The following is a 13,235-nucleotide window of genomic DNA, read 5'->3' as shown; positions in this document are numbered from 1 at the left end:
GCAGGAAACGTAATCTCCTCGCTGATGTCTCCTAGGAAGCCAGCACATACGTACAGTAACGTACAAGACATAATGCATTTTTGTATGTACGTAATACCAAATCAATTGGAGCTGCTGAAAAGAAAAGGCGATTGCTTTGCTGTCAAAGATTTGCAATCTTGTGCATAAACAAGCGGATGAATTGATGCACTGTTTTGGCTGTACAGGACAGGAGCTGGAAAAGAACAGACAACAGCTTCGCTGTCACAGGTTTTTGCATCTATGGACAGACATAAATGGCACGTACAGTAGTTGTTTTTCTTCTCATAATCAAATGGTACAAGTTGGTCATTCTTTAATCACCTGAGCAACGAGTTAGCTGGAGCAATGAACGTTCCAACCTTGTGTCCAAAATTCTGATTGAAAAAAAAATAATTAGTTTCATTCTGTCTGTCTGGAATTGAACAGCATTGGCACAAAAATTATGGGCTACAGGAACTTCTGACCCCAACTCAAGTAGGTGTTGTTTTTTGCTTTCACTCAAAATATGCTGACCTGATATTCTACTTTTATCGGGTTTAAAGTTCGCCTATATCTTGATTAAATGGCACTAGGGTCAGACAATTTCTACTGAAGGTGAACGAAAATGTTGTCCATCGCTGTTATTTCGGTATTGTTCCACTGTGGAGGCTTAGAATTGGAACTGCATTTCCTTCGTGTAGCCAAGATTCTCCAGGTGTTCAGCCATGGCTTTGTTCATGGGAGGAGGTCCGCATCTCAATATCTGAAAGGAGCAACCATACATTGTCACACAGATGTCCTGCGTGGTAGATGGAATACACTTCAACTATTCTCTTAGCAATTGTCGGTTCCAAGTTCCAGAAGGCACGCTACCACAGAAGACATCACAATGTGACACCTACCTGAATGTCAGCAGCAGGTGCTGGGCAATGGGTTTGGATCATTTCCATTGACACAAACCCAACACCACCACTCCAGATTTCTGGAGGCTGCTCATGAAAACAAAGCTGATGGTGTAAGGTGCACGGTAGGAATTTAATGCAAGCCATAATATAGTAGTATTAGCAGTAAGTAGTAGAAGATGGCACTACCAAAGTAGACAGTTCAGGCATGAAATTATTGCACACCACAGTACAAAGTACTAGACCTCAGAACAGAAAACAAACCTGATTTAATACATAGTATATCTTGAAGCGATCGGGATAGGTTTCAACCATACTATCCAATTCTTCCTGCATAAATCAAAGCGACAAGTAAATGAGCAGCAGCAATTAGCAAACATCAGCTTTCAAGCACAACATCGTACTACATATTGAACCACGTTCATCTTACAGAAACTATGCAGTAGTTTCATTCAGTTATCGAAAAGCACATATGAAGCATTACTTCAACAATGGAACCTTACTTTTCTCCAACAGGTCTAAAGAGAAAGGACTCTACATAGCAAAACAAGCTACAATAAAAGGTTGATTGTGTTCATGGTTAGGCCACTGAGAGATAGTTTGCATATCATCTTTGACTTTCAATTAAAAAGTGGGCTGTTACCAGATTATTAAGGAAGAAGATTATCGAGACGACATATATGGAATTCTGGTTATCTGGTAACAAAGTACATGTCCTGTATGATATTTTCAAGGTTTCTGTGGTATAACCTGCTAACTTTGCACTACAACTAGACAAACTACCCTTTATTCAAAAACCAGACATACCAGATTCTTATTCTTAATATCATAAGCTGAACGGATAGAGCATATAGTATCCAAGTCTAATAGGCACCCATGAATTGAAGCGACTTTAAATATAACAAACACCAGTAAGGTTAATCACTGGTGGAGAACTACAGCAATTCTTTCAACAAGATCATACCTTTAGAAGAATGTCATCATATGTGACATTGGCATAGATTAAGTGCACTTTCGTATTGTCACTTGGGTTTTCAAGAATTGCTCTTGTGACCTACAGTAAGGGAGGACAATGAATTGAAGAACACAGGTGTCTCACATATTAAATGCCATAAAAAAAATTGGTGTTGGAAAGGGTCTTACTTGGAACATTGGGGTAATGCCTGATCCTCCAGCTAACATTCCAAATGCTCTTACTTGCCCAGGTTGGTATTTGAAGCGACCCTAAGTCACAGACAAATTTATACAGGCACAAAGATTTATAACCAAGTCAGAGAAAAAATTATACATCACAAGAATGGCCAAATACAGCATGGGAAATTTCTGTATTACTTACAACAGAAATAAAGCCATACCTTAGGTCCTCTCACAGATAAATAGTCACCAACTTTCATCTCACGAAAATGATGAGACATTCTTCCTTGGGGATACATCTTCAAAATGAGAAGGAAAAATTAGGGGGGAAACCAGGAAAGGGGGATGAATTGACATAATTGCATTTCTGACGGACTATAGCTTTACATTACGCACAAAGCTAGCGAGACAAGACTAACAAATTCAAAATGGAACATATTTGTGAAATTTTACCTTAATAACAAGCTCAAACCGTCCAAGATCAGAATCCAGCGTAGTTGGAGTATAAGGCTTGATTACTTCCTCGCCAGTAGCATCCTGCCCTCTGCAAGAACAGGAGATAACATTTAACACAATTCTTTGTAAAAGAGAAACAAAAGATATGAGAGAAGCAAGAAGACATATGATATAACCCCCAACCTGCAACTGATATGTTGGCCAATTGGAAGCCCCAGCACAGAAGCAGGGGTTGGTAGAGCAAATCTGAACTTGGCCACATTATGACTGATCTGCCTCTTCTCCACAAGCTTAAACTCCTTGAAGTTCTCAGGGTCCAAGCAGCCTAATGGAACAAATCACAGCACAACCATTCAGGATGAGCTATGAACCAAAGATGCAAGCAAAACCATTCTCTAAATGCTGCAGAACAGATGCAAGCAACCGATGGCTAAGGCCGAAGACATCGCTAGGTAAATGACCACTAAATCAGTGTCGGTGTATCACAGTGGTCAGTGGCAGTGGAAGCTGCAGCGTCGTCGAGTGAAGAGAGATCTCGCGGGTGCATACCCTTGGGCTTCTTGCTGCTGCGGAGGAGGAGGAGGAGGAAGGCGGCGCCGGCGGCCACGGCGACGACGGCCACCGCCACGGCCACGGCGGTCTCCGTGCTCTGCCCCTGCAGGAACTCCATGCCCCCACCACCTCGTGCCACAGGTCCTTCCCCTCACGGCTCCCGCCTTCGGCAGATGCGGCGGCGGCGGCGGCGGCGGCGAGGTGGAGGGGAGGGAGGAGGTGGATTGGCTTTTCCGCCATGGCTGACGTCACCCTTGCTCTCATCTCCGATCATTCATGGGCCGGGCCGTGTAGTGTGGGCCGCAGTATCCGGCCTGGTTCACACGGACCTGTATGGACCGGGTTCCGGCCCATGTATGGCCCATTTAGGCCCAAAAAGTGCAGGTGGCACGTTGACATCGGCGAGTAGACCACCAGATCGTCGGTCCGGATTTAACATTTCTTTATCTTCTAGAAGTACCAGCTTGTGAATATTCTATGAGAAAAAAATGGGATCTTTCTGAGGAGAAAATTTGGTTCTGACTAGGAGTAATTAGATAGGTCCAGTTCCAAAATAAGTATAGTAAGTAGGAGTACTAATCAGGTGTAAAGTATGACATTGACAGGCAGGTGGAGTACGTCGTGATTAAGTTACCCAATTACGGTAGAGGTTAATTAACCTTTTGGAAGCAGATTTAGGTTGACCAAGTAAACCATATGGTTGCCTTTGCCCCTCTTAGCATTTCTATATTTTTTTAACCTTTTAATTTTTTGTTTTTCAAAAATAAACTATCTAAAAATTATTTGAACCTTTTAAAAATGGCACTCCGTTTGGCGTAACAAAACATGTGATAAACATTGGACATGGCACTGCTGTCAAGGTTTAGATTTAGTAATAAGTTTGGGATGGTTTATTTTTAAAAAATTTAAAAGGTTAAAATATTTTTTAAAAAAGAAATCCTAACGGTTCTTGTATTTGAAACACTAAGTGGTTTAAAAGAAGAAAATTGTGCTCTTTTGCCCCATAAATGAGTGATTAGTGTTCATTTGCTACACCTGGGAAATCATCACCAAAGCCACATGTCATACACATGGCATATATGAAAAAAAGAAGAAGTAAACAACATCTACTCATGTTTGGCCAAATTACAAATCTCCTTTTAAAGAAACGATTTTTTTAGACAGGATCATTTAGCAAGGCCTGAACAGTGCTGTTAACCTGCAGGAATAAGCAAAATAACATATTTGCAAACGAAAGTAATTTGTGAATAAAACTTTATATGTGTTCTTAGCGATCTAAGTGCAAAGCTAAAAAATAAACTTCGATAAAAAAAATCTTAAAATTGGCTTCAAATTTAATGTTAAAAGTTTAATCTTTGGCTGATAAATATAAGTATAAGTGAAAAGATAAGGCCCTCGCTGCCTAGCTGAAAAGTATCAGAAATACCATCGTCGACAGTTTCGCTGAAAAGTATCAGCAACAAATATTTTGACAAAATCATTTATATCTTTGATATTTGATATCTTATTATTTCGTGAAAAAAAAAGATTATAACAAGATTTTTCTAATAAATTGAAAATGGTTTATAGAAATTAACACGCCAATAATACAAGGGAGAAGCCAACAGCATACTAGTCTGGTAGGTAGTTTTGCTTTTGGATGAAAACGAGTTCTTATCAGCCAAACTCCAATTTACAGATATTAAAAAATCTCCCAAGATGATCAGCGGATTTGCGTGATTTGTATGCTTAGTCATAACAAAACTTTATTGGTTGGAGATTTGCGCCAGGATCATATAAAAAAAACTTTATCTTATTCAAGAACGAGAGAAAAAAAATTGGTAGTAGTACGATAACCTCTAGGGATGGAGTAAAGTATCCAGCTTTGCAGCCACCTGCCCTCTGAACTTCTTGTTCTTCGTCTCACACTTCGCCCGAAGCAAACGAGAACAAGACGACCGCCTCTATCCAATCCAATATCCCAGTCCAATCGAAAGGTTAGTCACTTCTTGATTTGAATTTTCCTTCTGCTTAGTTTGATACAAAAGGGGATTCTTTTTATTTTCGTTCCAGTGTTCGAAATCATGGAGACGATTTCTATCTTCCCCCCTTTGATCGCTTGTATGTTAATCTAGAGATTTTTCTCTTTAAAAAAAGAGGAAATTTTGGTGGGGGAAGATGAGTCCTGCGACGAAATTATACGGGGTGCAATGGCGTGAATCTTGAGCAGTGCCGGAATCCGGTTTCTTGTTCTTCTAACCCCCAAACCAAAGACTTCTGCTGCGTTTTTATTCCTCTTTCGGGGGGGATAGCATCGTGTTCTCTGAAAGAATTGGAATTGAGCACCTGATTCTTGGAGAGGGAATCTTGGCTCTTGATCTCTGCCTTCCCCTTCGCAAAGATCTATCTGTCAGTGCTGTGCCTCATCCCCCCCAAGTGGGTCTTTTCTCTGGGACAGCTTGCTGCCCCTGTTGATGAAGAACCCAAAAAAGGCTAATTTATTTCGTGTGTTGGATGCAAAGCTAACCCTTGTTCTTTGTTTTTGATGCTGATCTGTTGTGAGATCTGTATGCCAGCAATTGTCTTTGTGAAATCCAGTCACGGATGGATGCCGTAGTGTTCGTCTTGTTCCAGTTCTTCTTGATTAAACTTCTGGCAAGATGCTGGACTCTCTCGTGTAGATGATAAAAAATGTGTATGTCGTGGTTGTTTGCTTGGGAATCTTACGGATTATTAACTTATTATGGTGCCCGGTTCACAGATTTGCGTTTTGATCGTGGTGCCGTCAACCGAAGGATTTGCAAGATGGCAGAAGCTGCAATCACAAGGTACTGGTGCCATGAATGCGAGCAGGCCATTGAGGAGGCCATGGTGGATGAGATCAAGTGCCCATCCTGTGGTGGCGGGTTCGTTGAAGAGATGACCGATGAGGAGATTGAGAGACTGACCAACAGGCAGCCAGAGCCGGGTTTCTCGCAATGGAACCCTATTGAGCATCCAGGAGAAACGATGGACAGCGACGATGAAGATAATGATTTAGGTCGTGAGTTTGAGGGTTTTATCAGGAGGCATCGACGGGCATCAACTCTACGACGCGTGCTTGACAGCATCCATGATGACCTTGCAGATGACCAAGAAAGGGACAGTTCCATTCTGATCAACGCCTTCAACCAAGCCCTCGCTCTGCAAGGCTCAGTGCTTGATCCTGATGAGGGCCAAGGTGACCAAGGCGGTTCAACAAATGATGATGGCTTACTGGAGGAGTATGTCCTCGGAGCAGGTCTGAGCCTGCTGCTTCAACATTTGGCTGAGAGCGACCCAAGTCGGAATGGTACCCCTCCTGCAAAGAAAGAGGCGGTTGAAGCGCTGCCCACTGTGAAAATCGAAGAGGTTGTCAGCTGTTCAGTCTGCCTTGATGATCTTGAGGTGGGGTCCCAGGCTAAACAAATGCCATGTGAACATAAGTTTCATTCTTCTTGTATCCTGCCATGGCTTGAATTACATAGTTCCTGCCCGGTTTGCCGGTTTGAGCTGCCTTCTGAGGAGACAAAAGACTTGAACGAGCCTAGCAACATTGGTAGAGTGGAGGACAGCCATGAGGAAGTCAGAGCTGATGGCCCTGGAAACGTCAGCGAGAGCAGTAACAGACCCTGGGCTATTGTTCCTTGGTTGAATGAGCTATTCTCAACTCGTGAGGCACAGAATGCTGGAGGTGTTTCTACGGATCAACAATCACCGCACACTTCTGGAACCAACCCAAATGCAGGGCACAGTTGATTTCTGCTGCTGTTGCGATTTGTGAATAATGATAGTACATCTGAGAATAGCGAAGTGACCCAGATTGGTAGAACTGTTGTTTTCCATACCTATCATCTCCCTTGGATGGATCACAGCATAGAAAGCTTGCCAGGCATTGTCATATCATCTGTGCTCATTTGCTTTGCTTCAGTTTACTGCAGCTAAAGTCGGTTCTGCATGTTGGGACATTGATTTCGTCTTGGCTCTGAGAATGGCACACCACTCATGTGTCATGATTGGCATATTCAGGAAGTGATGGTGTTAGCTAATTGCCAACCATCAGCCATAAATCAACTTCATTATTTATTACAAACAAGGCGTTACGGATTCTTGTAAAAATTCATGAGTAGGGAAGTGCAGCTAAGACTGAGTTTTTGAAGCAGTTGAAGTGTTGCCGAAATTTAAACATGTGGGTAAAAAGTCTACAGCTCTGGTAGTTTTACAACGTTGTTTTGATGGAATTTCTTCTATATATGGAGCTACTTCATGCTAAGATTATGTAAATTGTGATAATCTGCCATGGCTAACACTACTTATCCTTTCTTCGAAAGTGATTAAATTTCCTGAGATGTTGAGATGAACCTTTGTGGACTGGAATAATTTGTTTTTCTGCTTCATGAGATGTTCTGTTTGTCTGCTTACTTGTAACAACAGCCGCAAGTTTATTAATAATCTATCATCTAGCCCCTGGTTTATTAGGCGGTTTATATATAAATGATACGACATCTTAGGAGATCGCATCTAAATCCGGTTCAACTTTTACCATGCAGCAATCCTTAATTGAACTCTGGACTTGGCAATGGTCCGTGGTTGTGATCAAAAGAACCGAGTTTAGTGCCTCTGGGATCAATGCTGGCTTTGCATTATTCATCCTGTTATTATTCGTTACGAATGTACGAGGTGCTCAGGCATAGTTTGATATAAATTAATTGGTATTGGTATGGGTATTAATTTAGAGAAGATAATGTAGATTATTTTGATTCTTGGATGATTGGCAAGAGCTCCTACCTTTCTTTAAGCTCGTTTGGTACAGAGAAGTCTTTGATCATCATGATTGAGAGTTTTCGGGTTTTCATGTACAGAGAACTCTATTCATCTTTTGGTTGAAAGTTATGGGATCCGAACTGAACTTTTTTTTTTCACCGAAGGAGGTCATCCAATATTATTAAGATAAAGAGAAAATGTTACAAGAAAAGTTTTACATCGACAACTAGCTGTCGAGGAAGGATGTGCACCAGAGCACACGTCCCGAACCACGTGCCAACCGCCCAAACACACGCCACAGAGAGGGAAGTCGAGCACCGAACCGGTCATCGCTATGCGAGACCGATCGCCATCGAGCCAACAACACTACCACGGAGCGGAGACTCTAAAAAACAACGCCCTCACGAAGGTCGCGACGCCGAATGACGCCGTCGTCGTCCATCCAAAGACTGGACAAGGTTTTCACCTAGAACTCCTTGCCGAGGGAGGAGGGATACCTCAATAGTGCCCTCAGGAGGATTACCACGCCTGAAAGCGTAGTCACTGTTGGCCCAAAGAAACCTGGTCTACATTTTTAGTCCAAATAAGTTTGAGCTGAAAGTTATACTTTTGGTTATAACTCATCGTAATACATCAAAGCTACGATGAGTTATAAAGTTCAGTTTTCCACGTGGATCAAAGTTACTCAGTTTTCAGCACAAAAACTGAGTATGTATTACGATGAGCGAGTTTTTGTGTTGAAATTTGATCCACGTGGAGTAGAAAGCGAGAAATCTCAGTTCAAATAATCTACGGTAAGATTTAAAACCAACCCATACAGAAGTTGAAACTTGGGAAGGAATGTTTTCTCCGAAGAAAGATATGCACCGGAAAAACCAATAGGGAAGTTGTGAAAACTGAACTAATTGTAACAGCGGTACTGAGGGGCTCTGCCGATAGTCAGAAAGCTCAAACATATATGGGTGTGTTTAGTTCATGCCAAAATTAGAAGTTTGGTTGAAATTGGAACGATGTGATGGAAAAGTTAGAAGTTTATGTGTGTAGGAAAGTTTTGATGTGATGGAAAAGTTAGAAGTTTGAAGAAAAAGTTTAGAACTAAACAAGGCCTATATATGTTTTCACAAGAAGGCTTACCCGTCAATATGTTAGAAGAACATTCAATTTTGAAATATGTTACTGTAGTTAACTATAATTGTTGGCCGTTAGAAAACACACATTTTTACAATAGGGAATTTAGCTTTCCAAAAGAAGAAAAAAAACAAGAGATAGAGCCTCAGCTCCAGCTCCACATCTCCTGGAGCTAGAACCCAGCCAAACAGTTTCAGCTCCACCTAAAATGGGAGTGGAGCTGGATGAAACTCTCTCACAAAATGAACTAGAGAAGTGGAGCTGGGTTTAGGCAGCTCCACAACTCCACTCCAGACCCAACTCCTAAAGTTAAATTTAAAAGTTGGAACTCTACCAAACAGGCCCTTAGCTGCTTTATACCACTGCAAAAACGAAAGCTTCAGGATTTGCCCCCTCCAATGCTTCATGCAAATGTGGCTCTTAATTAGGTGCACGTATCAATGGGCTCCTGGGGATTCAGATGGCCGGAGCTCATCAAATAAAGCCACGATGAAGGCAACTGCAAAACTGATGATCGTGCGAAGCAAAAGACAGACGCACGGCCACGCACCAACGCGTCGCCAACTCGCCATCCACGACCGCGACGAGCTGACGATGCCATTGCATTTGCACACGACTTTCGGTTAGCCCAGCCAGACAGCTTATCAGCTTCTTCAGTAGATGCGCGCATTGACAATGAATGAATTGAGCCGTGGAGCAGACCGGGTTCGGCCGATCGCTTTCCACCGTATCCCGCACCGGGGATTTGCACCGTCAGTCAGGTCGGCGGCAAAAGATTCGGCTGCCCCTCTCCAGCAACCGGCTCACCAGCGCAAAAAAATCATCCTGCGAAGAAGATTTGAGTTGCATAAGTGTGATACTGTTTAGTTTACAAGAATGTGGTGGTTTTCTCAGTGGATCATATCAAATGGTCACTTGATCAGAGATGGAATGGGAAGGCAAAGAAAGCATTCCTTACTGAGACCTCTTGACTTTGCTCCACCAGCATCATCTGGGACTGGAATCCTGGATGGCTTGAGTCCATTCTTCAGTTCAATTGATGAAAACGGCTGCAAAAAGTTGTCCATAGGCCACAAGCTATGCTGTTAATACAAGTACAGTGAAACAAATGAGGCAGAAGGACTAAGCATATGACACAAGGTTCGATCTAATTACGACTGTTGACTGATGAAATTTCTGCCACCCGTACCAAGTGATTTGCACATTTGCAATGTGGCGAAATAGCACAAACGAAGTTTTCAGCAGGTGGTTGGTAACATGGAGAGAGTGCACCTCCAATCCTGCGATAAACCAGGAAGCGAAATGTGGCACAACTGCTCACATTCTAAGAGGAATATTTCTCATGACAACGACTAATGCTAATCTGATCATTGGAATATGAAAAAGTGAGGAAGCCCAAAAGCACTGACCAGGAGTAGAAATTCCATATGCTCCAACGATACTCCCAAGGAAGAAATATCAAAGATGCCCCCCTCATTGCCTCAGTGTAATCTTATATAACCTTAGATTACGTTCAAACAAATCTAGCTATTACCACATGGCATCAGAGAACATTACTACACCCGCAGTCATAAACAAGGTAAAACATATAGAGTGCAAATTTGGCATTAGATACCATATCAGGAATGAATCCTTCAGGTGCTTCCCCAAACCCCCAGTGCCCATGAACTACAAGAGCATCACATAACCACTAGACCAGACTAGTTGATCAAGAAAGCATCCCTGAACAGTAACTATCACTAAGCGCAAGATAGTCGTCGCTACGATAGTTTATTTGCACGCTCAGGCAGCATATATTCTGTGAAAGCTACTGAAAGCTTCTGTGCTGCGCAAGGAATATTGAGATTAGGATGCCGGCAAGGCGCATCAGAAAAAAGACGAGAACTGCGCATCTAAGAGCATTGATGAGAAAGAAAATTGTATTGTGCAGGGCTGCAGGGCAACTTGAAGATGAACACAGATGCCAAGGACAACAAGAAAGAATTGATGCTGAGGAGATTGCTTGAGCACAAGAATCCCTTCATTCACTAAGCTCATGGTGCCTGGACAAAGAACCTACATTTACGAGATAAGTAACCCATGCAACTGGGATGGCTTGGTTCCAACCGGATTTGTACTTTGCTTTGTATGGTACCAATGACCAATTTACAAAGGATGATCAAGAAGATTGGAAAAGGAACTCTTCTCAGCAAAAAGGGTCAGAAAATTAAAAGGGTCCAATATTATTGACAATTGAAAGATTCTAAAACTAAAACTGTTTCCTTATTTACCACAAAAAATTAATAGAAGAAAAAAAAACATCCATCTTACATAAACAAACAAAAAAAAAAGAACAACAAGAAACTCTTATCCCTTTTTTTCTATTGACCTGATCATAATAACAATTAAGAGACACCTATACCCTGGGGTGTTGACTCTGCATTGTTAGCTCATACAAACAACTCACTGCAATCCTACTGTTGAACAGGCAAGGCATGCTTGCAGATGCAGAGGCAACTCAATTGAAGAGGTTGAAAGATAGATCAGAAAGTTCCAGGTCATATGCAACTTACAATTCTAGAACTGCTACCAGGATCAGTCTTTACAACTGCCTGCGCTCCCACAAGTGATGCCACTTTGCAAAAGATGATCAGCATGGGATAATGCTTTAGATTCTCTATTGATAACTTCTTTATATGTCGAAAGCACGACAGCCCACCCTCCAGTACAACTACAAACAGCAACAACATGTAATATCTGTTAGGTAGATACGTCAGAAAAATAAACTATGGTAAGTAGAAAGAGAAATATAACCTGTCGTATCATGCTCCATACCCATCACTTATCAGCACTAACACAGCAGTAGATGCAACAGCTTTATGACTGGTAAAATGAGTGTCATAAACATCATATAACAAAGATAAAATAATCTCGTATCGCCCATCTACCCTAAATCTCATGAGGTTCTTACTTCCGGAAAAAGAAACATAGCACAGTAGCATGTAATGGTGAGCAATACCAGTGGCCATCACAGAAAGCTCTTAATGGGAGTTAAGTGCAACATCACCAGTGACAGTGAAACAAAAAGAGAGATATATTCCTGATAGTTCATTTCATTGATTAAAGAACACCATTAAATTGTGACAGGTGAAAGCTCTTACTAGTGGTCCCAGGTGTCGACATATGCCATTGGCACACTTCTAATGAGGCACCTCTTCAATCAACCGAATCACAGAAAAGAGCAATGGTGCAAAAGTACAGTAGGTGAACACCCTTAATAAATTGCATATAAGGCAAAATGATAACATGTAAAGAACTCTGACAGACTTGGTTACAGGAGAGCAACAAAACTAAGATCAGAGTATCTACAGTACAGGCATCCTTAAGAGCCAAGCAAGAAGCGCTATAATTAGTATTGTGCTACTGTTTTAGAAACAAACGAAGGGGGAAAGGGAGGGGCTAGACCTGCATACATTTCCAAACAGCTCACATCTAGCTTTTCATGTCGAACTTAGATAAGAAGCACGATGGAACAAACTATCTGCCTCTACTGGCAAAAGTACTGAAATGATGATAGTTGTGAAACATATACAGAAACATAGTACCTAAGTACTGTTTCTTTGACTGGTGATGATTACAATCAAAGAGATCTGGTTCAAAAGGAGCTTATCTCACATAAAAAGCATAAGCCTCTTGGTCCACAGTTCTCTGGACTGAAATGTGAATATGTACCAATCTTAGGAAAGGACGCTGATGGAACTTATGCTTGTTCATATTCCATATGCTTTAAAGTAGTAAAGGACAGAATAAAATTGACAGAATTTATGTTTATGTAGGATGTCCTTACCCACAAGGAATCTACTACCATAACATTAAGTGTCCTTTTTTTCATTTAAACAAAATATACACATACCAAGTACCACCCAGCTATAAACAACTAAACATTAAACAGGTAAAACAAAACAAAATGCAACAGTTTCAAAATACTAACTAAATAACAATCCATCAGCTATGATCATAGAGTACTCAAATAATTTCATCTAGTGATTATCTTTCACACTCCAAATAGATCAGATAGCAGAATGATATGCCAGAAAGCAACATTCAAAACAATAATTTGTTCCAATTGTGAGTCCTTATCACTATAGTATATACATACTTTCAGTGATTTATTCATAAAAAGCATGAAGAGGAAGAGAAAAATGGTTTATTCATAAAAAAGCATGAAGAGGAAGAGAAAAGGTTAGTGCATTTTTAAAGACTTTTTTTTTTGTTTTTGGGGGGGGGGGGGGGGTGGTTAATTTCAGAGGTAACTATAAGGAC

At 41.3% G+C, this 13,235-nt stretch overlaps 2 protein-coding genes and 1 long non-coding RNA gene across 6 annotated transcripts; 1 reads left to right on the top strand and 2 right to left on the bottom strand.

Annotated features, from left to right (window-relative positions):
- Nucleotides 1–268: 268 nt before the first annotated feature.
- Nucleotides 269–3,285, bottom strand: LOC127772893 (NADH--cytochrome b5 reductase 1-like). Its single transcript, XM_052298884.1, has 9 exons — nucleotides 3,042–3,285; nucleotides 2,676–2,817; nucleotides 2,490–2,580; nucleotides 2,258–2,335; nucleotides 2,046–2,126; nucleotides 1,867–1,956; nucleotides 1,167–1,232; nucleotides 903–989; nucleotides 269–763 (listed from the first exon to the last, which is right to left on the bottom strand). Exons 1-9 carry the CDS (start codon nucleotides 3,160–3,162, stop codon nucleotides 671–673), a joined length of 849 nt encoding a protein of 282 aa, XP_052154844.1. The 5' UTR covers nucleotides 3,163–3,285; the 3' UTR covers nucleotides 269–670.
- Nucleotides 3,286–4,748: 1,463 nt separating this feature from the next.
- Nucleotides 4,749–7,436, top strand: LOC127775145 (E3 ubiquitin-protein ligase SIRP1). The gene is made up of 2 exons (XM_052301458.1): nucleotides 4,749–5,020; nucleotides 5,785–7,436. Exon 2 carries the CDS (start codon nucleotides 5,829–5,831, stop codon nucleotides 6,798–6,800), a length of 972 nt encoding a protein of 323 aa, XP_052157418.1. The 5' UTR covers nucleotides 4,749–5,020; nucleotides 5,785–5,828; the 3' UTR covers nucleotides 6,801–7,436.
- A 1,446-nt stretch (nucleotides 7,437–8,882) lies between these two features.
- LOC127774143 (uncharacterized) lies at nucleotides 8,883–13,108 on the bottom strand. Of its 4 annotated transcripts, none has more exons than XR_008017709.1 (4): nucleotides 11,727–13,108; nucleotides 10,123–11,643; nucleotides 9,892–10,015; nucleotides 8,883–9,758 (listed from the first exon to the last, which is right to left on the bottom strand). It is a non-coding gene; the product is annotated as an uncharacterized LOC127774143 (long non-coding RNA). The 4 variants fall into 4 exon arrangements; XR_008017711.1 differs by having other exon boundaries at nucleotides 8,883–10,015; nucleotides 10,123–10,434; nucleotides 11,486–11,643; XR_008017708.1 differs by having other exon boundaries at nucleotides 8,883–10,015.
- Between the last annotated feature and the right edge of the window lie 127 nt (nucleotides 13,109–13,235).

This window comes from Oryza glaberrima, chromosome 5 (genome assembly GCF_000147395.1).
Source record: "Oryza glaberrima chromosome 5, OglaRS2, whole genome shotgun sequence".
In the NCBI taxonomy this organism is placed as follows: domain Eukaryota; kingdom Viridiplantae; phylum Streptophyta; class Magnoliopsida; order Poales; family Poaceae; genus Oryza; species Oryza glaberrima.
Note: the sequence above shows the minus strand (reverse complement) of the source record. Positions and strands in the feature narration are given on the sequence as shown.